General features: G+C 54.0%; 2 protein-coding genes across 5 annotated transcripts; one reads left to right on the forward strand and one right to left on the reverse strand.

Annotated features, from left to right (window-relative positions):
• The first annotated feature begins 314 nt into the window (after positions 1–314).
• On the forward strand, positions 315–6,869 carry C19H19orf54 (chromosome 19 C19orf54 homolog). 3 transcript variants are annotated; one of them, XM_032612257.1, is made up of 7 exons: positions 315–390; positions 1,205–1,330; positions 3,928–3,996; positions 4,516–4,640; positions 5,007–5,136; positions 5,231–5,301; positions 6,110–6,869. In XM_032612257.1, exons 4-7 carry the CDS (start codon positions 4,538–4,540, stop codon positions 6,430–6,432), a joined length of 627 nt encoding a protein of 208 aa, XP_032468148.1. In that variant the 5' UTR covers positions 315–390; positions 1,205–1,330; positions 3,928–3,996; positions 4,516–4,537; the 3' UTR covers positions 6,433–6,869. The 3 variants fall into 3 exon arrangements, with proteins under 3 accessions (XP_032468148.1, XP_032468146.1, XP_032468147.1); XM_032612255.1 differs by having other exon boundaries at positions 326–1,330; XM_032612256.1 differs by lacking the exon at positions 5,007–5,136 and having other exon boundaries at positions 326–1,330; positions 5,225–5,301; positions 6,110–6,244.
• Positions 6,870–7,867: 998 nt separating this feature from the next.
• ITPKC (inositol-trisphosphate 3-kinase C) lies at positions 7,868–24,332 on the reverse strand. Of its 2 annotated transcripts, XM_032612246.1 has the most exons (7): positions 23,054–24,332; positions 18,743–18,842; positions 15,981–16,194; positions 14,531–14,735; positions 12,266–12,367; positions 11,228–11,299; positions 7,868–9,321 (listed from the first exon to the last, which is right to left on the reverse strand). In XM_032612246.1, the coding sequence occupies exons 1-7, from the start codon at positions 24,185–24,187 to the stop codon at positions 9,118–9,120; spliced, it is 2,031 nt and encodes a 676-aa protein (XP_032468137.1). In that variant the 5' UTR covers positions 24,188–24,332; the 3' UTR covers positions 7,868–9,117. The 2 variants fall into 2 exon arrangements, with proteins under 2 accessions (XP_032468137.1, XP_032468138.1); XM_032612247.1 differs by lacking the exons at positions 11,228–11,299; positions 12,266–12,367.
• Between the last annotated feature and the right edge of the window lie 3 nt (positions 24,333–24,335).

Raw genomic sequence — 24,335 nt, forward strand, 5'->3', positions numbered from 1 at the left:
TAGCTTGGCCAATCAGAATCCTGGGTCCAGATTTTCGCCAATCAAAACGACATTTGGGTTCCCGCCTCGGCAGGAAAACTCCGCCCACCGCCTGCAAGCCCTCCTCCTGTTGCGGCACTCGGGACTACGGACCAATCAGTGAAGGCCGCGCCCCCTCTCGCGCTTCTTGCCAATCGGAACGCGGTTCTTGCGGCCGTCTCTTCGGAGGCCTTTCTTTGGAAGCCCCACCTCTCCCCAGCCGCTACGCGTTCTCTGTCACGTGATTGTTAAAGGGGCGGACACGAGTTGCGAGTTTTACTTCCGGGTTTGGGAGCGGTTGTGCGCTGCGGCCGCCATTTTGCTAGAAGGGGAGGCGCGTCTTACTTCCCGACTCCGTACCCTATCCCAACGGTATCGCGGCTCTCCACGACCTCCGATTTATGAGCCTTCCCCTACCCACAAGACTCTTCCTGTTGCGCTCTGATTTCAGGACTTTCTCCACAACTAAGCTGTTTTCCCTGCCAGGTGTCCTTTTGACCTCTTGACCTCTGACTCAAAGGTCAGCTCTAAGGTTCCAATCTCGGGTCTCGGATGCGAAGGGGCGATCTATTCTAAATGCCCCAAGTCTTTAGCACTGGGGCCGTAAATCCCACGCTTTAGGTGCCTCGTCCCGAGTCTGCGCTTTCATGTCCTGAAATTGAACACCAGGTTTCCAAATCTAGCCAGGGATAAGAAGTTAACTCCTACTAAGTGTCACTCCTTGAGCCCTGCATCCCAACTTATACCACAAATCTGGTTCCACATTAAAGGACCCCGTTAACCCTCAGATTCCTTGTGGTTTCAGTCAGCCTCAATCCCAGCTCCCAAGGTTCCAGATTTTAGCCCTGGTGTTTTCAGTCCCACTGCTCAGGCCCCAAAATCTGGAACTCAGTTCTAAAACCTTCAAAATCTCCATCCCTGCGACCAGCACATTTTGGAGGATCCTTCCCTCTCTCATTCTCCATCTTCCAACCCAAGTCACAGACCCCAAAATGATTTCTCCATGCTCTCCTTCTTTAGAGCCACAAATTCCTCCTCCCCAAACCCCTGCATCCCAGTCCTCCATAATTCCACCTCCTCCCCTACCCCCAAATCTCCCGGAATTAGCTTTTCCACCCTCTCCCTCAAGTCTCCAGACCCCTATTCCCCCACCACCCCCACTGCCGCCTCCACCCCCTACCACCAGGTTTTCTCCCCCTCACGTCTTCGGCTTGGAGAAGAGCCAGCTCCTGAAGGAGGCCTTGGAGAGGGCCGGCCCAGTCCCCAGGAGCAGAGAGGACGTGAAGAGGCTCCTGAAGCTGCACAAGAACCGGTAGGGTCCCCATGCCCCTTCCCTCCCACCCACCCAGGGTCTCACCCAACCACTTGTCCCCAGATCACTGCTGCCATCTCCTCTTGGGGTTTCCCATTTCCTCAAGGTCAAACAGTCTGACTGCCTCAGCCCCCTTCCTTAGACCCCCTTCAGTGGCGGTGTGTCTTCAGCAGTGAGGAAAGCTGCCCTCACAAGAGCACCTCGTCCAGTGGGAGAGACAGATCCCTCCCTCCACCGGTGACAGCCCAGAGTGGTCAGAGCCATGAGGAGGGAGCCCAGAGGGAGTGCCCGACCGAGGCTGGGGGGTCAGTGGGGCCTGCCTGAAGGAGGGGATCCCTGAGTGCTGTGGAGCAAGTTATGCCAGGGTACCTGATGAGGACAGTAAACAGCTTGTGCCCAGGCCCAGAGTGACATGAAAAGATGTTCTTTTCAAGGACCTGCAAATAGTTCTTTATTGGGACAGAGGAGGTGGCACATGTGGGGTTTCCCAGGTGGGCAGGAGCAGACCACACAGGGCATGGGGTTGCAGGCGTGTGAAGGAAGGTGGACTGTCCTGAGGGCGCTGGGGAGCTGTGGAATGGATCTGTGCCCTTCCAGGGAGGGAGAGAGACCGCCTTCGAGGAGTAGAGTGGTGAGATTGGAGTCTAGGGGCCCAGGAGGAAGCTGGAGCACCAGGAGATCAGGCAGGAGGGGAGGGGGCTAGACTTGGGCCGGGGCTGAAGGGAAGAGAGACAAGTGACCTGCCCAGACTCACCAAAGAAACTTCCAGCTCTCTAGACAAGTTTATAATCTGCACTAAACGCCCCAACCATAGTGAGGCAAATTTTTTGTTTGTTTTTTGTTTTGGCTGTGCTGCACAGCTTGCGGGATCTTAATTACCTGACTAGAGATCGAACCCGTGCCCCTTGCAATGGAAGTGCAGAGTCCTAACCACTGGACCGCTGGGGAATTCCCCCATAATGAGGCAAATTTAATGCAAGTAACAACTACCTGTTGTATGCCAGGTGCTGTTCTAAGTGTTTTTACTTATTAATTTAACCTCAGCAATTCCATGAGACAGGAACTGTTTTTTCTTAATTGAAGTATAATTGATTTACAATGTCGTGTTAGTTTCAGGTGTACAGCACAGTGATTCAGAGATATATATATGTAAAAACACACATATATACGTCTGTATATATTCTTTTTCAGATTCTTTTCCCTCATAGGTTATTACAAAATCTTGACTATATAGTTCCCTGTGCTATACAGTAGGTCCTTGTTGTCCAGTAGGTCTTATTTTATAGACAGTATGCACCTGTTAATTCCAGACTCCTAATGTATCCCTCCCCCTGCAAGATAGGAACTATTATTATCCCATTTTCCACATGAGGAAACTGAGGCTCATAGAGGTGAAGTCACTTAGCCACGGTGCTTAGGAGAGGAAGGGCATGGCACTGGGGCTCCCTGCTTTGAACCACTGTATGGATAATCATCTCCTTTCATCAGGAAGGTGCTCCCCTCAACCTTACTCTTTCACTGGCTTTGGGATAGAAATATAAGCACATTGCCCGGCACCTCCTGAGCCCTGGTGGGAGAGAGAGGGGAGGGGTTGGGATCACCAAAATATTCTGAGTGGCCTCCCCAAGAATGGGGCTGGTGAAGCCTGTGAGGAGTCTATCAAGGTGATCTCTTAGGCCTGGAGCAGTTGTTACCTGGTTTTGCTCAAGGCTGAGTGGAAGGGATTCCCACCTTATCTAACTGCCTGAAAAACAGGTTTGAGAGGGGAAAAACATTCAGAGTTTGGGTATTGATAAAATAAAATTCATATTTTATGGCAAGACAAGAGAATATTAAACATGAAATTTTTCTTTGCCCACTGGGGCCTCCTCCCTCCCATTTAGCGTGTATTATGCGTTTGTATTAACCAGACCTCCTTAGGGGATAACATTTCTTCTTGATCTCATCAAGGGTCACAACTCCTTAGGAGACGGCTTTCCTTCTTAACTTTGTTAAGGGATCGCAATGACCCATGACCCATAACTTGCTTTGTACTTGTAGATCTGGATTGAGTAAACTGTCAATAATATGTCATTTGACATATAACCAACGCTTTGTCTCAAAAAAACATATATAACTGTGTTTTGATCTCTCCCAGGCGGAACAGTCCTCAGAGCGTTCTGAGAGACTCTCCCAGGTTATAATCCTCAGGTTGGCTCGAATAAAATTTTCTCTTTCTTTTTTAGATTGACTATTGATTACTTTTTTCATCCGTGGTGTAGAGACACCCCTTCTAATAATTTAATCCCTCTGGCTCCTAGTTGCAAAGCTTTTGCACATCCGCTCTTTGCCCCTTCAGTAACTGAGAGAAAGAGCAGGGAGCAGCAGGCAGAAGGATGATTCCCACTGAGCAGATGAGGAAACTGAGGCTGGGGAGGGGAGGAGTCTCAACAGGGATGAAGGAAGTCGGACCCAGCCAAGAGCGGCCCTCAGGCCTCAGGACAGCTGAGCCCATGCTCCTCCCCTTCACCATCCGTGACACCCCACTCCCAGCCAGCCCTCGATGGGGGGACCCTAGGAGCTGGTTGCCGCATGACCTGAATGCGACTGTGATTCAGTTTCAGAAGTGACCTGCAGTGGATCCTCTTCTGTGCTGACCTGCCCTCCCTCATCCAAGAAGGCCCTCAGTACGTGCCCTAATCCAGGACCCCAACCCCTTGGCCGGCCGTGCGTTCTGAGCCTCTGCCCTCGCCAGGCTTTGTGAGGATTGTCCCAGGAGTGTGGGAAGAGTGGGTTCACGCCAGGCAGCCTGGGGAGAAGGAGGAGGCCGAGGAGGGGAGGGAGGGGGGAACCTACCAGGTGAGGGTCCTGGGTGCATGCGCAGTAAACAGCTGGAACGAAGAAGCAAGTGAACAGACGAACCTGGTCCGTTATCTCCGACTCCACCTTAGCACCTGCTCCTCCTAGAAGCCCAGGTGACATCTCTCCCTACCCTCCCACCCACACCCCCAGCCTTCCAGCCCTGGTTCAGGCCATGGCCAGCCTCTGTCCCAGGAGGGGGAGTCAGGTCTCCCCACTTGGCCTGGGAGAGGAGAAGGGAATTCCCCCAGGGCGGCAAACCTGTTCCCCACACCAGTTTCCAGGCGAGAGGGGGCCCAGGAAAGACACGAGTTAGGGGTTGGGGGGCTGGGCCTGTGTCTCCCCAGGTGCGGGCTGGTGGCCTTGTGGATGGCAGGCACTCTCCTGGCACCCCGCAGCGGCACCCCCCTGGAGAGACTGGTGCAGGTGGCCATGGAGAGAGGTTACACGGCCCAGGGGGAGATGTTCTCAGGTAGGTTGGGTGTGGAAGGGATTCAAGCCAGGTGTTCTGCAGGAGGGGACTGGAGAGCTTGGCTAGGACACACCGGGCACATAAGGGGGCTTTGTTCCATTCTTTGGGCCCTTGTCCCCCCACCGTAGAGCAGAGTGTCACAGGGTGGACTCTGGAGCCAGGCCACCTGGGGTTTCCATCCCAGCTCTGCCATTTTCTACTGTGTGGCCATGGACAAGCAGCTGACCCTCTCTGTCCCTCATTTTCTGCATTTGTTCAAAGAGGTGATGGTCAAGGCGAAAGTTATAGGCGTTGATTCCCGAAAGCCTTTGGCATGGTGCCAGGCACACAGCGATCGGTCTTTCTGTGTCTGCTCTGTCCCTGCAGTGACTGACATGGGCAGGCTGGCCCAAGAGGCACTGGGCTGCCAGGCAGAGGTGCTCTACGGCGGCCTGGGTGGTCCCAACAGAGACCACGTCCTACAGCACCTTGTCGCCGGACATCCCCTGCTTATCCCGTATCCCAGGGCCAGGGAGGGAGCAGCAGGGCAGGGGTGGAGACGGGTGGGTCCCACAGCCACACCACAGCTTTGGCCTTAACCCCAGTGCCAGCTATGACGAGGACTTCAACCACGAGCCGTGTCAGAGGAAGGGCCACAAGGCCCACTGGGCAGTGAGTGCAGGTGGGTCCCCCCTCCCATGCCCTAAGCCCTCACCCTGGATCTCCCCAGCCCCGTCTCCCCTCCTCACATTCTTACCCTCGCACTGGCACCTCCCCACTACCCAAGGCAGGAACCAGGATTGGGCCATCCCTGTCCCTACAGGGTACTTAGCAGGGACCTGGCCAGCAACAGGTACTTCAGTGTCCGCCAGTCAGGGTTTTCCACAAACAGAAACTCAGAGCGCAGACAAGGATCAGACAGTCTGGGCTGCAGACTTGGTCCAGCCACTTCCAGGCTCTGTGACTCTGGGCCTCCATTGCCCTATATCTGGAGATGAAGGCAAAAGTAGCACCCACATCTTAGGCAGAGGACGTAAAACTCTTTGAATGGTGCCTGGTATGTTACATGTCTCGGTAAGTGTTAGCTACAGTCAGCATCCTCGTCTTTGCACCTGCCTGAGAGAAGGCCAGAGTTGCACGTCAGGTGGCCTGGATGGAGGATCCCTTGTGTGCGTGCCTCTCTGAGCAGTGCTCTTCCGGACAGCTGGTGACAACTAGTTGACGATGTTTGCACTGTTCAGTGCTGCCTCGGCACCTCCCTGTGCTGACAGGCTGTTGGAGGCCGGACTTAAAATGCCTGCAGCTCTAGAGCCCAACACCATGGGTCTAAATCCCGGCCCAGCTGTCTGCCTGCTGGCCCGTGCTGACCTCTCTGTGACAGTGTGGGGATGGAGGCAGCACCTACCCTGGAGGGCTGTGGTGGGACTCAGGGAGCCCCAGCCCCTCGTCAGGGCTCAGCTCCCACTCACAGCCTCCCTCTCTCCTCCCAGGAGTCCTGCTGGGTGTGCAGGGTATGCCCAGCCTCGGCTATGAGGAGGACCCTGAGCTGCCAGGCCTGTTCCACCCAGCACCCGGCACGTCCCGCCAGCCACCATCCCTGCCAGAGGAAGGCTCCCCAGGAGCCGTCTACCTTCTCGCCAAGCAGGGCAAGAGTTGGCACTACCAGCTGTGGGACTACGACCAAGTCCGGGACAGCAACCTGCAGCTGACAGACTTCTCGCCCTCTCGGGCCGCCGATGGCCGGGAGTACGTGGTGCCCGTCGGTGGGGTGCGGGCCGGCCTCTGCGGCCAGGCCCTGCTCCTCCGACCATAGGACTCCGGCCACTAGCCTGCTGCAGCCCCGAGCCGGGGTGACGGGGCGCAGCCACAGCTCAGCTGTGTCACCATTCACAGAGTGCCCCATCTTCTCCTCTGTACGACAGCCTGGGGGCTTGGGCCTCCAACCAGAGATCTTTCATGCAGGGTCCCCCCCGAATCCATCCAGTCCCAATCCTGGGCCTCAGCTCCCCCAAGCCCGTCCCCCAGTATTGGTAACCTACTCTGGGCTGGGGTTATAGCCAGGAGCCCCACAGACAAGCTCCCTCTCTGCAAGAGAGAGACTGACAAACGCTCAGACCCCAGGGCTTGTCCACCCCACCTCAGTGTCGCAGCCACCCGTTTCTGGCTGCTGTCCGCCCTCTCTCTGGACCGCCTGCTGCTTCCCAGTGTCTGTCCATGTGGAGCCAGGGAAGCCTTTTAAAACGCAAACCAGCGACTTCCCTGGCGGTCCAGTGTTTAGGACTCCACGCTTCCACTGCAGGAGGTACAGTTTGATCCCTGGTCGGGGGGAACTTGAGACCCTGCATGCCACGCGGCGCAGCGCGGCATACTTCTTGCAGGGCAGGGACTAAACTCACCCCGCCCCAGGTCACCTCCCTTACCCCAGGCTGTTCTTCGTCACGCTTTCTGCCACCAGCCAGGCATAGTGGCCTCTCAGGTGCCTAGGTGTCCTGTCTCCGCCACCCCCCAGCCCTGTGTTACAGACAATTCTGGAACTGCTCTACCCTGGCTCCTTGTCACTTCCTCTGGGAAGACTCCCTCTGGCTGAGCACCTCCTCCACCTATGTGTTCTGATTTAAAAACAAAAGCAAAAGCCTCTAAGACTAGTTATTTGTGCCAACCCCTTTACCCCCGTTAACTCATCAAATCCTCCAACCCTGTAAGGAAGGTACTAGATCCTCCCTGTTTGACAGATGGAAAGACTGAGGCCTGAAGAAGTGCAGTCACTGGCCTAAGGTCACATGGCTGGCAAGCGGCAGGGCCTGCCGGGATTCAAACCAGGTAGATGGGGGAGGGGGGACAGGGAAAGAGAGAGAGCATTTATCGAATACCTATTGCATCCGTTCCGAAAGGGGAGGAACAGATCTGTCTTGGTCACTGCTGTGTCCCCCATGCCCAACAAAGGGTTTTATTAGAAACTACAGTGTAGTGTTTCTTACCCACCCCAGCCCTGACACCCTGGGTGGCACTATATCTGGTGCACTGTCCTGGGAGCCCTGGAGGACAGGGCTTGGAGTTGTCTTGGTCACCCCTGTGTCCGCCGCACAGAGCCAGGCACTAGAGTAGCAACTCGGTGAAGCGGATGAATGAACCCGCCCACTCTGAGCCTGCCTCTACCCCAGACCAGTCACTATCCCATCACCCCACCCGGCGGTACTGCTCCAATTACGAGCTTTGAGGCCACAAACCCCAGATGCAAAAGACAAAGGTGACTGTAAATGTGCTGTTTATTGGGGTGTCGTCATGGGAAGGCAGCGAAACAGTTTTGCCTCCTGTTCCCCAGCCCTGCCCCGTCTTAACAACTACCTCTCATATAAATAAGTATAAAGATGGTCAGTAGAAAAGGAGCACACGTCAGCTGGAAGACCACGTTAGAGCTTTGGCTAAGGGAGAGGGGGAGCACCTGTCCTCCCCAAGCCCAGCCTTGTGGGCCAGGAACCCAAAGTTAGGAGCAGGAGGACAGAGGGGCACCACCCACACCTCAGAGTGCTGGGGTCTTTGGTTTGGACCAGGCTGCAGGCCCACCTACCCTGCACCGCAGGCCCAAGCGGGGCCTCTTCACAGCAGAGGCCAGGGATGGGGGCCCTCCCGAGGAAGGCAGCTGGTTCCCAAGCCTGCTTTCCCTTTTCCTTCTGAATGCCCTTCCTGCCGCCACAGTCCGCTAGGAGGGAGGAGACAGAAAAGGGTAAAGGGCAGAAGGAGGACGTCCCGAGGCTGAGGCCTGAGGAACAAGGTGGTGCTGGTCACAGTGCTGGCATGGGACGTGGCTGTGGTTTCAGTCTGCAGGGGGGTCAGCAGAGTTCTCCCAGGAGCAGGGCAGGAGCCCATGGGGCCAAGGGCGGGTAGGACAGGGTGAACTGGGCCCTGCCCAGCGGTGGCAGCTCTCAAGCCAGTCCCAGGGTGCCACACCCTCAAAGCCTCTGTCAGCACTTGGAGGGACGCCAGATGAAGAGACTGGGCTATAACTCTCCCGGGCGGGCCAACCAAGGGCTGCTACGTTTGCTCACAAATGAGGTCTGGTTCTCGGGCCTGCGAGGGACCAGCTCGTAGAGGGAGGGGCTGACGAGGAGGCCGAGGTTACAGTCATCCACGTGGTGACAGGCCTGAGGTCACGCCCGTGCCCTGCAGTACATGCATTGTGTTCTCTCAGGGCGTGTGGTTTAGTTGTGGCCTCTGCAGCCCCTCAGAAGCCTTCCTGGCTGGTCAGGGGACCCAGTCTGGTTCTGACTCACCGCAGGACCCAGCCAGGGCACGCACCTCTCGGGCTCTTAACAATCTCCCCGCCCCCGAGGGTGCGGTGCCACCTGATGGCCAAGGCCCTCTGCATCTTCTGCACTGGTCCTGCGTGGTGTGCAGTGCAACCCTTCCCATCGCTGGGCTTCAGGCCCCCATGCATCTCGGGGCCCCTCCGGCCACACGGGCACCATCCAATAAATAAACATGATGGTGGGCGAGCAGGTCAGCTATGGGCCAGGCCCTGGAGGAGGTGAATCACGTTGTCCAGGCCCCAGAGGTAGCCGTCCTCGCGGTTGCCCTCAGCCCAGGGCAGCCGGTGGCTGAGCGTCTGGTGGTCAGGCAGGGCCACTGTCTTGCCAAAGTCGATCATCCAGACCTTGGCCAGGCCGGTGTGGTCATGCACAAAGAGGAGGGAGCTGCCTACCACCTGCAGAGGGAGAGGCAGGAGGTTAGAGAGAGGGGCAGGCACTGGCCAAGGTCCCGGCCCCACAGACTGCTGGGCAGGGTGGCTGACGGCATGAACTTTGGAGCCAGGCTGCCTGGGTTCAAACCCTAGCTCTGCCACTTTCGGCTGTGTGGCCTTGGGCAGGGGACGTAACTTCTCCTTATCTCTGTGTCCTCACGTACAAAGTAGGAATAACGGAATAAGAGTACCATTTACCTCAGAGGTTGCTGTGCATATTATATGTGTGAATTAATCCACAGAAAGCTCTTAGAAGAGTTGCCCGTATAAACAAATGCCAAACAGTGTTAACTGTTATCCTTTTTCAAGCTGGGGTACAAACTCAAATGCCCGCAGGATCCTGAAGCCGTCAGAGGGGCCTGGCGGGGACTGAGGGAGTGGATAATGCCTCCCCGCGGGAAAGGGCAGCAACCACTCAGCCCCAGCCGATTGCTGCTGGTGACGCCAGGCAAGTGGCTTCCTTTGTCTGGCTTGGTTTCCTCACCTGCAGAATGGGGGTGATGGTAACTGCCCCACCTCCTGGGGTCACTGCAGCATTCCACGTTCCACAGCTCACAAGCTGCCTCGTGGAGCTGGCCACACAGCCCTCCGGAGATACCGGGTTGTTTTTTCTTTTTTAGTTAGAAATACATTCCTTCCCGTCATCTAATGCCAGGTTTGCAAGCCTCTCCCTTTTTCTAGTCGGGTTTCAGACACCAGTGCTCCCAGAGAACCCGGATGACCGGGCAAGCAAGCAGGCGGCTGTCAGCAGAGGCAGACGCTGCCCAGCTCTGGATGGCTGTTGGCATGTGGCGAGCGGCCCAGGGTTACCATGTCTCTCGTGGTGCCAAGACAAACTGGAAATCCCGATTTTACATCTTTATCACGTTTTCAATGTTGGCAACTAATTTTTTTAAACGTTTAGTCACCGGGCAGGTGAAACCAAACCTGAGGACATAAGAGGTGGGGTCCCCAGGCCTCCTCTTTGTGACTTGCGTGTAAAGCTCAAAGGCAGTAACAAGGGTGACGAGGGTGATGTTTGGTGATAACAAACGTGACCATAAAAGCTGGCACATACTGCAGGGCTCCTGTGGGCTGGGCTTTAACTATATTAATCCACTTAACCTTCGTTACACCCATGCGGCAGGTGCTACAGTTACTCTGTCCTACAGGTCAGGAGACAGGCCTGCGGAGCTGCTGCCCAGGCTCAGGTGGCTGGGGTTCGAACACAGGCTGGCCTGACGCCCAGATCGGTGCTCTTTCAGAAGTCAGCGATATCAGGAAAAAGAAGAGAGAGGGGCTTGAGGGGGGAGGCGGAAGAACTTGGAGATAGACACAGTGATGTCAGCACGGACTTTCTGAGACAGCCCCAGAGAGATGAATGTTTCCAAAGAGACACAGGCTGCGGAACGGAGAGAGAGGAAAGGGGAATGGGGACAGCCACCAGATGAGGAAGGCAGGTAACAAGATTTGTAAATAATCATGGGTATAAAATAACCACAAGAGCTAGGAGTCGAGAGCCCCTCTGTGCTCCTCACGGCGCTCTGCAATTGCTCATCTCCCACCTCAGCAGCTCTATAAGGAAGGTACTATTGTTCCTCCCCACGGCAGGAGGAAACTGAGGACTGAGAGGGTAGGTCATATGCCCAGGGTCACACGGCAGAGCCAGCCTCATCCCAAGGCCACCTGGCTGGGGTCCATGCTCCTAACTGTCCCACCTCCCTGCAATCCCTCGTGCTGCCTACCCTAAAGAAGCAAACCCCAAAACTCGGGGCTTCCTTTTATAGCTTTGGCCTGTGACCCCGTTGGTGGTTTCTGCTGAGTACCACCTGGACCCCGACACTCCCCCTCACACAGGGCCCTCTGTTCCCATGGTGGCCACGGCTCGCACCTCGTGGGTCTTGAAGAAGGGGGAGTTCTCCAGAGCTTCACGAAGTTCCTCTAGGCGTGCCACGTACTTTTTCTGTGCATGAGAGGGAGGATTTCTTGGTTAGCTTATGGATTTTGTGGGTCCTTACCCACCTTGAGATCTGACCTCATCCCATACCCCCAAAGGAGTAGGCATACCCCAGCCAGAATGGGGTAAAGGGGGCCATGGGGAAATGGGGGGGCAGGGGTTGGATGCATCAGGGTGGCACAGACAAGACTGTGGTTGGGGACTTCCCTGGTGGCACAGTGGTTAAGAGTCCGCCTGCCAATGCAGGGGACACGGGTTCGAGCCCTGGTCCGGGAAGATCCCACATGCCACGGAGCAACTAAGCCCGTGCACCACAACTACTGAGACTGTGCTCTAGAGCCCGTATGCCACAACTACTGAAGCCCGCGTTCCTAGAGCCTGTGCTCCACCGCAAGAGAAGCCACCACAATGAGAAGCCCGCACACCGCAACAAAGAGTAGCCCCTGCTTGCTGCAACTAGAGAAAGCCTGTGTGCAGCAACGAAGAGCCAATGCGTCCAAAAATAAATAAATGAACACAATAAATGAAAATTTTAAAAAAAAGAGCGTGGTTGGTAGATTACATGAATACCCACAATTCCTAGCAGCTCCTCCCACCAGGAGGTGAAGTCTTTCCCTTGTAATCTAGTCTTGGTCTTATGACTTGCTTTGGCCAATAGAACATGGCGAGAATGATGGTGGCCATTCTGAGCCTAGCCATCAAGAGGCTTTGCTTTTTCACTTGTTTTCTTGGCCCGCTGCTTCCACCGTGAGAACAAGCCCAGGCTGGTCTGCTGGATTGAGCCAGGAGCCGAGACAGTGAGGCAGCCACCAGACATGAGAGCAGGGCCCTCCCACCAGCTGGCCTGACGGTGAGCAATGCCAGCCAGTGTCAGCCAACCTCGGCCCAAGGCAAGAGACTGTTGACGTGGGAGGAACAATGATGGTGGTGGTCCTAAGCTGCTAAATTTGGGGGCATAGGTGTCCCGCTCACCAGGATTGCGCGGTTCCCATCCACAAAGTCCTCCAACATCTTTGTCACCTCCTCCAGCTTCCGCATCTTCTTGAAGTTAGTGCTGCAGGTCCCATCGGCTTTCTACAGGATGAGGGGTGGCATACCTTTTCTTTCCCACGCCCAACACCAAGCAGCCTCAGGCACTTCCAGGGGCCACCTACCCACCTCCAGGCTCACCTGCTGTTCAGGGGAGGCTAGCCCACCTGCCTAGCCCCAAGTCATACTCCTGAGCAACCAGTCCTTCAGGTCTAACCTTGAACCCCCTGGTTGAGCCAATCTAGCCAGGTGGGCTTTGGAGCCGGGTGGATCTGGCTTTGAATCATGGCTCTGCTAATTCCTAGCTAGGTGGCGTTAAGCAAGTCACTTCACCTGCCTCAGCCTTGAGTTCCTCATCTGGAAAATGGGAATTGTGTTAGGATCTACCTCCTGAAGCTGGCGTAAGGAGGAGGAGAGATTGGGTGTGTAGGATACACTGCACAGTGCCTGGCACATGGTAAGTAAGTACTCAGTAGAAGAGACTAATGTTATTTTTTGTCTGCGAGGGGCACAGAGAGCCCCCTGAGTCATTCTGCCATGCTGTGCCAGGTGCCCTGTGGGCAATGGTAACATGGAGGTAACAGCACAGGTAACAGCACAGATGAGGGATACACATACTGAATAAGATCATCACAAAGGGAGATAAGAATAATGGAGCATAGGGAGTTATAAGGAGGTAAAGACCCTGAACTAGTCAGACGGAACTCAAGGAGGGCTTCCCAGAGGAAGTGAACTTTGGAAGGAGTCAGGAGAATGACTGGGAGTCAGTCAACCAGGGGAACAAGGGAAAAGTACTCCTGGCACAGGAAACACCACGTGCAGAGGGCCTGTGGCAGGAGAGAACAGGACCCTTTCAAAGAAATGAAAGTGCTTCACTGTGCCATCTATAGGGGACTGCGGCACATCCACAAAGAGCTATTATAGAAGGAATAGGAAGGAAGGGAGGGAGGGAGGGAGGAAGAGGATCTCCTATCTCTCTACGAAATGATATGGGAAACTCTCCAGGACTATGCCACCTTTTGTAAAAACGAAAAAGGGAGGAGGGACTTCCCCCGTGGTCCAGTGGCTAAGACTCCACGCTCCCAATGCAGGGGGCCCGGATTCCATCCCTGGTCAGGGAACTAGATCCCACATGCCGCAACTAAGAGTTCACATGCCACAACTAAAAAGATCCTGCATACTGCAACTAAGACCCAGCGCAGCCAAATAAATAAATTAAAAAATGGGAGGAAAAGGTAGTATATACAACTGCATTTGTTTGTAAATACAGGAAGAAATATAAGAAACTGATAAAGTGGTTCCCCACGAGGAGGGGGTGGTAGAGGGACAGAATGGGAAGGACGGCAACAGGGTTGGGAGAGAGATTTCTCCTATATACCCTTTTATAATATTATTTTGACTTTCGAGCTGTGTGAATAGCTATTCAAATGATTAGATTTAATTTACAAAAAAAAGAAAGAAAGGGGCTACCCTAGGGGTGCAGTGGTTAAGAATTCGCCTGCCAATGCAGGGTACATGGGTTCGAGCCCTGGTCCGGGAAGATCCCACATGCCGCAGAGCAACTAAGCCCGTGCGCCACAACTACTGAGCCTGTGCTCTAGAGCCCATGAGCCACAACTACTGAGCCTGCGCCCAGAGCCCGTGCTCTGCAACAAGAGAAGCCACCGTAATGAGAATCCCGCACACCGCAACGAAGAGTAGCCCCCGCTCTCCGCAACTAGAGAAAGCCCACGCACAGCAACGAAGACCCAATACGGCCAAAAATAAATAAATAAAATAAACAACTTTTGAAAAAAGAAATAAAGAAAAGAGAACATTTTTCTCCATAAGGAGGAAAAAGCCCCTCCAGCTGCCGTGTTGGATGATGCATCAGAGGAGGTGAGACCAGCATCTGGGAGGCCAGGGAGGCTGAGTCAGGAGAAGATGCGGCTGGACTAGGACAGGGTCTTGGTCTTGGGGAGGGGAAAGAAGATGGAATCAAGAGACCTTCAGGCAGATGGGTAAACAAAACTTGGTCTGTGATAGACACAGGGGTAAGAGAGAAGCAGGAACCCTCCTAGTGCATCTTTCCATCCTCTGCAGTCTCCTGCTCTCTCTCCAGATCCTGCTTCTTTCCCGCTTTCTCTGACACCCTGGTTCCTCGGGAAGCCCTGCCTCAGATCTAGCTCTTAGCCCTCTACAAATAGGCTAGCAGCTCCTGGCCCTCACCTTGATGCCCTCGATCCGGAAACCCAGGGTGGAGGTCGAGCTCACGGTCTCCCTCCACTGCATGTAGCGGGGCTTGGTGACTGCACCCTGGGCATGTTCCTCAGGGGTGGGGGCCCCAGGGTCCACAGCCACCATCTTCTCATACATGTCCTTCCGGGGCCGGGGCCGTTCTCGCGCCTTCACCAGCTCCTCCTCCAGGTAGGTCCTGGGACACAGAGGATATAACAAGGGAAATTACGAAGAACAAAGCTGGAGGACTTACACTCCCCGATATCAAGGCATGTTCCAAAACTACAGTGTGGCACAAGAATAGACAAACAGATCGATGGACCAGAACAGAGTCCACAGACAGACACACGTACGTTCACCCAACTTATGACAAAGAAGGCACCACAATTCAGTGCAGAAAGGGCAGTCTTTTCAGTAAATGGTGCTAGGTCAGTAGGATATCCATATGGCGGTGGGGAGAGGGGAATGAACCTCGATCCCTGCCTCAGACCATATACAAAAATTAAATCTAGGTGGATTGCAGATCTAAATGTGATAATTAAAACAAAGCTTGTAGAAGAAAACATAGGAGAAGATCTTTGTGACCTTAGAGTAGGCAGATTTCTTAAACACAAAGCTACTAGCCATAAGGAAAAAAATTGACAACCTGTACTAAATTAAAAGTCCTTCTCGGGACTTCCTTGGTGGCACAGTGGTTAAGAATCTGCCTGCCGGTGCGGGGGACACAGATTCAATCCCTGGTCCAGGAGGATCCCACATGCCGTGGAGCAACTAATCCCGTGTACCACAACGACTGAGCTTGCGCTCTAGAGCCTGTGAGCCACAACTACTGAAGCCCACATACCTAGAGCCCATGCTCCGCAGCAAAAGAAGCCACCGCAACGAGAGGCCCGTGCACTGCAACTGCAACAAAGAGTAGCCCCTGCTCGCTGCAACTAGAGAAAGCCCACGGGCAGCGACAAAGACCCAACGCAGCCAAAACTAAATAAATAAATAATTAATTAAAAAAAACACTTCTGTTTATCAAAAGATGTTAAGAGAGTGAAATGGGAGAGTTGGAGTGTGTGTGTGTGTGTGTATCTCCAGCAAAGGACTTGTATCCAGAATATATAAAGAATTATACATCTTTATAATAAAAAGAAAAAGAGAGACCAGTAGAAAAATGGGCACTTTTCAAAAGAGGATATCCAAATGGCCAATCAATGCTCAAGTTGTTTGGTCATCAGAGAAATCGAAATTAAAACCATAACTATTCACCAGAATAGTTAAAAGTAATAAAACAGGTAATACAAAGTGTTGATGAGAAGACAGAACAGAACTCTCATACACTGATGGCGGGAAAGGATGCCGGTACAACCGCTTTGAAGATTGGCTTGGCGCTATCTTCAAAAATGTCCCCCCCGACCCTTCACCTCTGCCCCATGGCTGCCCCTGAACCTACCTGCTGCCCATCTTGCAGTCCATGATGGAGGGGTTCTCAAAGTCTGCCAGGAGATCTTCCATCTGGTTGAAGGCCTGGCCATCCTGCTGCACCATGCCATAGTAGGCTGGCACGAAAGGTCGCAGGGGGTCGCACATCAGCTGCTCCAGGCTGCGCTGCTCATACTGACAGAAACGCTTTAGAATCCAACCATCCTCTCCTGCCTGGAAGTTCCCTATGAGCAGCCGTCAATGAGAGGGTCAAAAACTGAATGAGCAACGGCTTCCCTGGTGGCGCACTGGTTGAGAGTCTGCCTGCCGATGCGGGGGACACGGGTTCGTGCCCTGGTCCGGGAAGATCCCACGTGCCGCGGAGCGGCTGGGCCCGTGAGCCATGGCCGCTGAGCCTGCGCGTCCGGAGCCTGTGCTCCGCAACGGGAGAGGCCGCAATAACGAGAGGCCCACGTACCGCAAAACAAAGAACTGAATGAGCAAGAGAACCCCCCCACCTCCTGTAGGTATCAGGTCCTGGCCACCGTCATCTTGCCTGACCCTTCCGCAATACCTTCTCTCCCTACCAGCAATTCTCAAAATCTTGGCCAGAGGTGGTGAAGGAAGGACCTAGTTCTGCATTTGGTTTAAACAGAGGCCTGTTCACAGCACACTGTGTCCTCGTTTGTTTTGTAATTTTGGATTGTGGGCTCTCCATCAGCAATGGGAATTTTTGTGAGATCTGAGTCAAGAGCATGGCTCTCCCAAGCAGATCTGCATTTGCTTCTGCTTGGAGTCCCAGAGTGCTAACCATCAGGGCCTTGTGAATTTACAAATCTGGCATTTTGTGGGCCATGCAGATAGAGAAGATCAGAATTACAAATTCTTATTGAGGCAGGTAGTATTTTCAGATTATATTTTCCAAAGATGGCTGCAACAGTAGCTCATGTCCCACATGCTCTTCTAGAATTTTGCCACTCCCACCAAGAAGTGGAATCTAATTCTTTTCCTCTTGAATCTGAGAGGGCTTATGGCAGAAGCAACACTGTGACTTCAGATCTAAGTCATAAAAGGAGATGCAGCTTCCACTTTGTTGGCAGAGACACTTGCCTTTCAAGTCCTGAGCTACCATGTAAGAAATCTGATTATTCTGAGGCTACCATACTGTGAGGAAGCCCAAGCAGCTACACATAGAAGTCACATATAGGCTTTCCAGCCGGCAGCCCCAACTGAGAACCAGCCAACAACCAGCATCAACTGCCAGGTGTGTGAATGAATGAACCTCCTAAGGTCTCCAGCTTGCAGCCTTCGAGTTGTTCTAGCTGAATTCCCAGGTATCACGGCGCAGCAACAAGCCAGCCCTGCCATGCTCTGTCTGAATTCCTGACCCAAAACTTATGAGTGTAATCAAATGGTTGTTTTATTCCACTAAGTTGTTTTTTTTTTTTTTTTTTTGTTTTTGTTTTTGTTTTTCTGCAGTATGCGGGCCTCTCACTGTTGTGGCCTCTCCCATTGCGGAGCACAGGCTCCGGACGCACAGGCTCAGCGGCCATGGCTCACGGGCCCAGCTGCTCTGCGGCATGTGGGACCTTCCCGGACCAGGGCACGAACCCGTGTCCCCTGCATCGGCAGGCAGACTCCCAACCACTGAGCCACCAGGGAAGTCCAAGTTGTTTGTTTTTTTAAACCACCACTAAGTTTTGAGTTTTTCATTTTTGGTATTTTTTAAACTCAGCGATAGTAACTAGGATACATACAGATGGCAGGCCTGTGTTTACAGTTTTAGGGGGGCCTTGCCTTTCTCTGACTCAGTTCTAAGGATGAACAGGCAGATAAGTTCCCTTCCTGCCTCCCTTTGCTGGTGGGTACAGTTGGTCTAGTCCAGCCCACAGCCTGTTTTTGTAAAAAAAAGCTTATTGGAACACAGACACACTCACAAATTTATATATTAACTATGGCGGCTTTTGTGCTGCAACAACAGGGTTGAATAGTTTATATCTATTCTCTAGCCCTTTACCAAGAATGATAGATTCTAGGCCTTGTGCTATTATGTGCTAAAGAGATTGTGCTAGGTCCTGGGGAAAAAACATTATAGCTGTTGTTTATTGGGGGCCTACTCTGCTCTGGCCACAGGGTGAGGACAGGGACTGGTAATTGCCATTTATGAGGGGTCTGTCTCTCAATCTCAATATACATTGCAGTACGCAGGCCTCTCACTGTTGTGGCCTCTCCCGTTGCGGAGCACAGGCCCCGGACGCGCAGGCTCAGCAGCCATGGCTCACAGGCCCAGCCGCTCCGCGGCATGTGGGATCTTCCCGGACCGGGGCACAAACCCATGTCCCCTGCATCGGCAGGCAGACTCTCAACCACTGCGCCACCAGGGAAGCCCTCAATATACATTTTGATTTTAACCCTTTAGTTTACCCTGCAAGGGAGGGACGATTATCTCACACTACAGATGAGGACACTGAGCCCCAGGGAGGGAGAGTAACTTGCCCAGGGTCATCCACAAATAGAGAGCGGAACTCGGATTTGAGCCCAGGCCCATCTGTCCCCATGGTCGAAGATTTGCCCCCTGCCACCGGGATAACAGGAAACAGCCCTCCATCCTGATGTATGAATGGCCCAGCCCAGGCCTAAGCACTTTCCATAAAAGCCCCATGAGCTGGAGACTGTCACCAAGCCCATTTTACAGATGGGGGAACTAAAGTACAAACGGCAGTTCCTTCCCCGTCCAGGCGTCTCTGCCCAGCCCTGCCTGTCCCCCATCCGCCCTTCTCCCCCCACGCTCACCGGAGTGTCCAGACAGCTGGACCCAAGGGTAGTGTTTTCGGAAGGAGACCATGAAGGGCGAATACTTCAGCACTGTCTTCAGCTTCTTCCACGGTTTGTTCTGTGTGGGGCAGAAAGGGTGGGGTCAGGGCTAAGGCCGGGGATGGAGGGGGATGGCGCTGCTGCCATGAGAGGGAACCAAGGTGGACCGGGGGTCCTTAGGGGGGCTTCCTGGGATCCCTGGGCCCAAGCTGGTTGCAGTGAGCAAAGCTCACTGACTTGTGCAATCACAAACTCCCCAGAGGCCTCAGCAAAGGCAGAGAAGAGTCTCTATTTGTCTCAGCGTCATCACTTTGTATCTGTGTCTCTCTGTCCTTCTCAAAGGAGCAGAGATAGGCTAGGTTGTGTTGCAGTCACCAGCAACTCCCAAATCGTCCCCCGACATATATACATCAAAAAGGTGGTTCCAGGGAAAATGATAAAGGCAGGAGTTGATGAATGGAGGCTGAACCACAGAGAGACAGAAACAGAGACAGATGACAAAGTGATGACAAAGACAGACAGGGACAAAGATGGAGACTGCAGCAGTCATGACAGCTGCTTACCAAATAGCTCCAGCCTGTCCCCCTACCAGGGATATCCCCGCCCTCTTGAACTTAGCTTTGGCCAATGAAATGTGAGCAGAAGTGTCACATTTGGGTGGAAGCCTTAAAGCCAACCAGTGACTCTCCATGTTCTTTTCCCCAGTGTAGAAAGGGGTGGGGGACCGTAGGAAGAGAAACAGAGGCTGAGTGAAAACAGCATGGAGCAGGGCCGCCTCAGCCACCACCGACCCACGGTCAATGTGCAGTAGGAATGAAAATAATCCTTTGTTGGGAATTCCCTGGTGCTCCAGTGGTTAGGACTCCGTGCTTTCACTGCCAAGTGCCTCGGTTCAATCCCTGGTTGGGGAACTAAGATCCTGCAAGCCTCGGGGCCAAAAAAAAAAAAAGAAATCCTTTGTTGTTCCAAGTCACTGAGTTTGGGGGCTGTTTGTCACTATAGCAAACCCTGACCTCTTCCAACTGACACAGAGATAGGCACAGAGTTACTAGAAGAGAAAGAAATATAGAAAGACAGAATGGGAAACACAAAGTAATGACAGAGAAAGAAAAAGAAACATAGATGCAGAGAAAGACAGAGAGAGAGCCACAAAAAACCAGAGAAGCAAACAGAAAACAAGGATTTAGTTGTATCATGTGGACTCAAGCAAGAGCTTCTTGAGACCTGGTTACTGCCTGATTCACTGCATTTGCATATGCACGCACACGAATATCTTCTCTGCTCCAAGCACACAGCAGGCCCTTAGCAAGGATTGGGAGAATGAGTCCTCTCCAGAGAAAAAAGCTATGTGGCTCATCTCCCCCCACCCCGGGGTCAAGGCCATGTTCTCTCCTACCCCCCAGAGCCCAGCTACCTAGCAGACATCTAATGGATGGTGGGAAGGTCAAACACAGGCAGGGGTTGGACTGAAGGATTCAGGAAGGGCTATTCCCTTCCCTCTCCAGCTGCCAGCCGTGAAGAGGAGGTGATGAATAAAGGTTCCTGTTTACTAAGCACCTGGAACATTCCAGGCACAATGACAAAGGCTCAGTGTGCCATAACCTACTTAATCCTAAAAACACAACCCCAGGAGGACTGCTGACTGTGTTACAGAGGCGGAAACAGAGACTCAGACGGGTGGAGTCACCTGCCTAAATCACACAGCATAGTGCTGGGGTTCTACCTCTGGTCTGACTCCACTGCCCTGGGCTTATCCATTTACAGCCCTGCTAGATTACAAGTCTTGAGGGCAGGGACTGGGGTTGTCATGGTTACAGCTGTGTCCCCAGCCATGGCCTGACACACAAGAGGTGCTCCAAAAATGTAGCTTGGGTTGAAGGAGGTTGATTAGATGTCTTTTTTTTTTTTTTTATCATAAGCAGGTTCAGTATCTTCTCTCTCTTTTTTCTTAGATCTGATGGTTAATCTGGGCTTTCTCAGATGGCTTCATCATGGCCTCAGCTCACATCTCCTCCTCCTCCAGGAAGCCCTCTCTGATACCCCAGGTCTGGCCAGTCACCTTCTCTAGATTCCCACAACCCTCTGGGCTTCCCCCATCCCAGCCCTGAGCACTCTGAGCTGTCACTGCCTGGTGATGGGTCTGTATCCTCCACCGGCCTGGGAGCTCCATGCGGGCAGTGTCTGGGTCACTACTGTGTTCCCAGCAAAGCCAACATGGGGCCAAACACAAATTAGGGACCCTGGGACTGTCTGTTGTCTGATTAGGAGGACAGGATGGATGTGAGAAGGAAGGAAGGTGGGGGAGGGGGGAGAAAGTAGCTGGGCCTTTAAGGTCAGATGGGATTTCAAAATGAAGCAAGAAGGAAGCGAGGGGTATTCTGGGTGGTGGGAACAGCTTGAGCAATGAGCGGAGGCAGGATGGCTGCAACATGTTCAGGGAACAGGATGTACTTCGGCTCCCTTGCAGCAGCAGAAGGGATCAGGACGGGAGAAGGGAAGCTGAACGTAGAAAGGAGCCTGGAGACAGGAAGCTGTGAACACAGGACTGAACTCCTGATCGCTATCAGGCAGGCCCTGGGGAGCCATGGAAGACTCTGGAGCCGGGAACGTTGAAAAGTTAGTCAGAGCTGGGTTTTGGAGGCAGATTCTAGGGAATGAGGAAACACTGGAGACAGGGAGGCCTGGGAGGAAGGCAAGTTAGGGACGGATCCACAACGTGCAGGGGTGAAAATGACTGGGTTTTCAACTAAGCCAGCACTGAGTTAGAATCCAAGCTCCGACCAGACGTGGCCAACTCTAAGCAAGTGACCTCACTTCTCTAGGCCTTAGTTTCCCCTCTGTAAAATGCAGATAATAATAATCCCAATCTTATAGTGCTTTTATAAGGATTCAAAGAGTTAACACACATATAGCACTTGGAAAAGTGCCTGGTATTCAGTAAGGGTTTGAATCTCAGCTCTGTGTCCTCCAAGGTCTGTGACCTTGGATGAGTCTCTGTGCCTCAGTTTCTTCGTCTATAAAATGGGGATCATAGTATCTACCTCATAGGGCTGCTGTGAAGATTAAGATGAGTTAATATAAGCAAAGAGCTTAGCACAGGGAATTCCCCGGAGGTCCAGTGGTTAGGACTCTGTGCTCCCAATGCAGGGGGCGTGGGTTCGATCCCTGGTCGGGGAGCTAAGATCCTGCATGCCTCAGAGTGTGGCTGAAAAAAATAAAATAAAAAAGAAAGCTTAGCACAGGGCTGGGCATGAGCGAGTGATAGCTGTTATTTTTGTTTCTTCATTCACTCCAGCTTAGCTGCTCTGAGATGCCAAGGAGATGAGGGAGTAGGCAGAGGGAACAGCAATGGCAGAGAACCCCAGAGGGTCAGTGCCTTGGCTCCGGCACAGGCAGGCTGGGGCAGGTCTACCTCTTATATCTGTGGCCACATGTGTGAGCTCGTTCCTAAAGGGAAGCATGTGGGGTGAGGGGGACTCAGGGCAGATTCCAGCCAGGGGCCCCAGGACAATGGGAGGACCCAGCAGGCAGACCCACCAGAGGCTCTCACACCTGCCTATGCGCTGACCCTCCCTCCCTGAACCTGCCCTGCCGGCCTTCCTGATTCCCCGGCCTTCCTGATTCCCCAGAGAACCGCACCCAAGCTGTGGATGAGGGTGGAGGATGTAAACAAGAGTGTGCTGGAGCACCCTGGGGAGCTGGGGGGCAACGCAATGGGGAAATGGGAGAGTCACTGGCCAGGCTGGGGGTCCCTTAGCATTTTGGCTTCACACAGCTCTTTGAGAATCTGATAAAAGCTGGGAGCTCACTCCCTACAAAAGTGAATGAGCTAAGGGGTGGTGAAGGCTGATGACCCTTTAAGGCAGCTACAGGCTCCAGACTTAGAAAAGTCGGTAGAAAGTGCACCCTTCCTGTCTGTCTGAACTAGTGTTCTTTAGAGTTTGGGGTCACAGACTGTGATCCAACAGAAGTCACAGACCCTTGCTGCAAAAACATGTGTATACACACACAGTTTCACACAATTTCAGGGATTCCTGGGTACCATGAAGTTGGCCAGCAGCCATCCATTTTTGACCCCAGGACTGGAGGCAGTGGGTGAGGGGAAATGAAGAGAATTAGCAAGAGGCTGCCTGGAGGGGGTTAGTAACCCTGCTGTCGGATGGAAGAGGTGCCTGGAGATGAAATTGCTGGTGGAGTTCTAAAGAACTTCTCAAAGGAAAGGCGGGGACGGAGGCGGGGGATACGGGATCTGTGGGGATGTGGCTCAAGGGTAGGATGGGTCCCACTCACCCCAGACCTGTCCTCGGGGTCGCTGGAACCTCCACCCCCGGCCACCACGTCATCCTCAGACTCGTCGAAAGAGGAGGCAGAGGAGAAGCCTCCACTGCCCCCTTCAATCTGGGAGGGGGGTCCCACTGGCTGAGCCTCAGGCTCAGGGGTTTCAGGAGTGATGATGAGGCGGGGCACAGGGGTCAGGGGGCAACACTCCTGGTGAGAGTACAGGTGAGTCACCAACTCCCCGTGTTCTGGTTCCTCTAATGAGCCATCTTGCTTGGGCTCCCCCAAAAGGCAGTCTGTCCCAGGCTCTGTCTGGGGTCCATGAGTATCTTGTGTCTGGGGTCCATCAGTGCCAGGCCGTGGCCAGAAGCCATCAGTATCTTGTTGTGTTGGGAAACCATCGATGTCAAGCTGTTTCCAGGTTGTTTCCGTATCCTGTTGTATCTGGGAGCCATCAGTGTGCTGCTCTATCCAGGGGTCTTTGGTATCCTGTTGTGTCCTGGAGCCATCAGTATTTGGCTCTGTCGAGAGAGAGGCCCCTTCTGGCTGAGTCCGGACGCTGGACCTGTTCTGGTGGGTCCAGAGGTTATCAGCCCTGGGCTTGGCCCTCTCTGGCTGGGTCTGTGACCCATGTATTTCTAGCTCTGCCCAGGGCCCATCAACCCCTTGCTGTGCCCAGAGGTTAGCCCTCTCTGGCTGACACTGGAGGTCAGACCTGTGTGGATCAGTCCAAAAGCCATCTGTCCTAGTCTCCGTCCAGTCACCGGCTGTCTCCAGTTCTGACCAGTGGCTGCTCCTTTCTGGATGTGTCCGGAGGATGGACCTGCCTGGCTCGGTCTTTTGGCTGGGCCGCTCCGTCCCCGCCCCGGGGCCAGCTGCTTCAGGCTCAGCCTGTCCTTCGGTCCCCGACTCAGGCCCGAGGCCGGCCCTCTCGGGCTCGGTGTGGAGGTTGGACTCCTCGGTCCGGGCCCGGGGCCCGCCCCTCTCCGGCCGCCCCGCCGGGCCCCCTGCGCCGGGCCCAGGTCGTTGCTGCCCCGGCTGCCGCCGCCGCCCACCTCGCGTCGCCGCCAGTCCCATGCGGGCTGTCCCCGGCAGCGCCCCAGCCTCCGCCTCGCTCAGGTTTCCCCGGCACGGGCAGCGCCTCATGCCCGCTCCCTGGGTTCGGGATTTGACCGGGCCCAGCCCCTCCTGCCCCTTTAAATCCCGCGAGGGGTGTGGCTGGGGAGCCCCGACTCGCGGGTTCCGGCCCGCGGAGCTCCAGCCAGCCCAGCCAAGCAGGGGTTAACCGATACTT

The sequence above is a fragment of the Phocoena sinus genome, chromosome 19 (assembly GCF_008692025.1).
Source record: "Phocoena sinus isolate mPhoSin1 chromosome 19, mPhoSin1.pri, whole genome shotgun sequence".
Classification (NCBI taxonomy): Eukaryota; Metazoa; Chordata; class Mammalia; order Artiodactyla; family Phocoenidae; genus Phocoena; species Phocoena sinus.

Coding starts and splice junctions, on each gene's coding strand:
- C19H19orf54 (XM_032612255.1), top strand. CDS start 1,011: ATGATTTCTCCATGCTCTCCTTCTTTAGAGCCACAAATTCCTCCTCCC. Junction 1,331..3,927: donor CTGAAGCTGCACAAGAACCG/GTAGGGTCCCCA, acceptor ACTGTGATTCAG/TTTCAGAAGTGACCTGCAGT. Junction 4,641..5,006: donor CCAGGGGGAGATGTTCTCAG/GTAGGTTGGGTG, acceptor CTGTCCCTGCAG/TGACTGACATGGGCAGGCTG.
- ITPKC (XM_032612246.1), bottom strand. CDS start 24,187: ATGAGGCGCTGCCCGTGCCGGGGAAACCTGAGCGAGGCGGAGGCTGGG. Junction 12,368..14,530: donor TCCGGATCGAGGGCATCAAG/GTGAGGGCCAGG, acceptor CTCATCCTGTAG/AAAGCCGATGGGACCTGCAG. Junction 11,300..12,265: donor ATGGGAACCGCGCAATCCTG/GTGAGCGGGACA, acceptor TCTCATGCACAG/AAAAAGTACGTGGCACGCCT.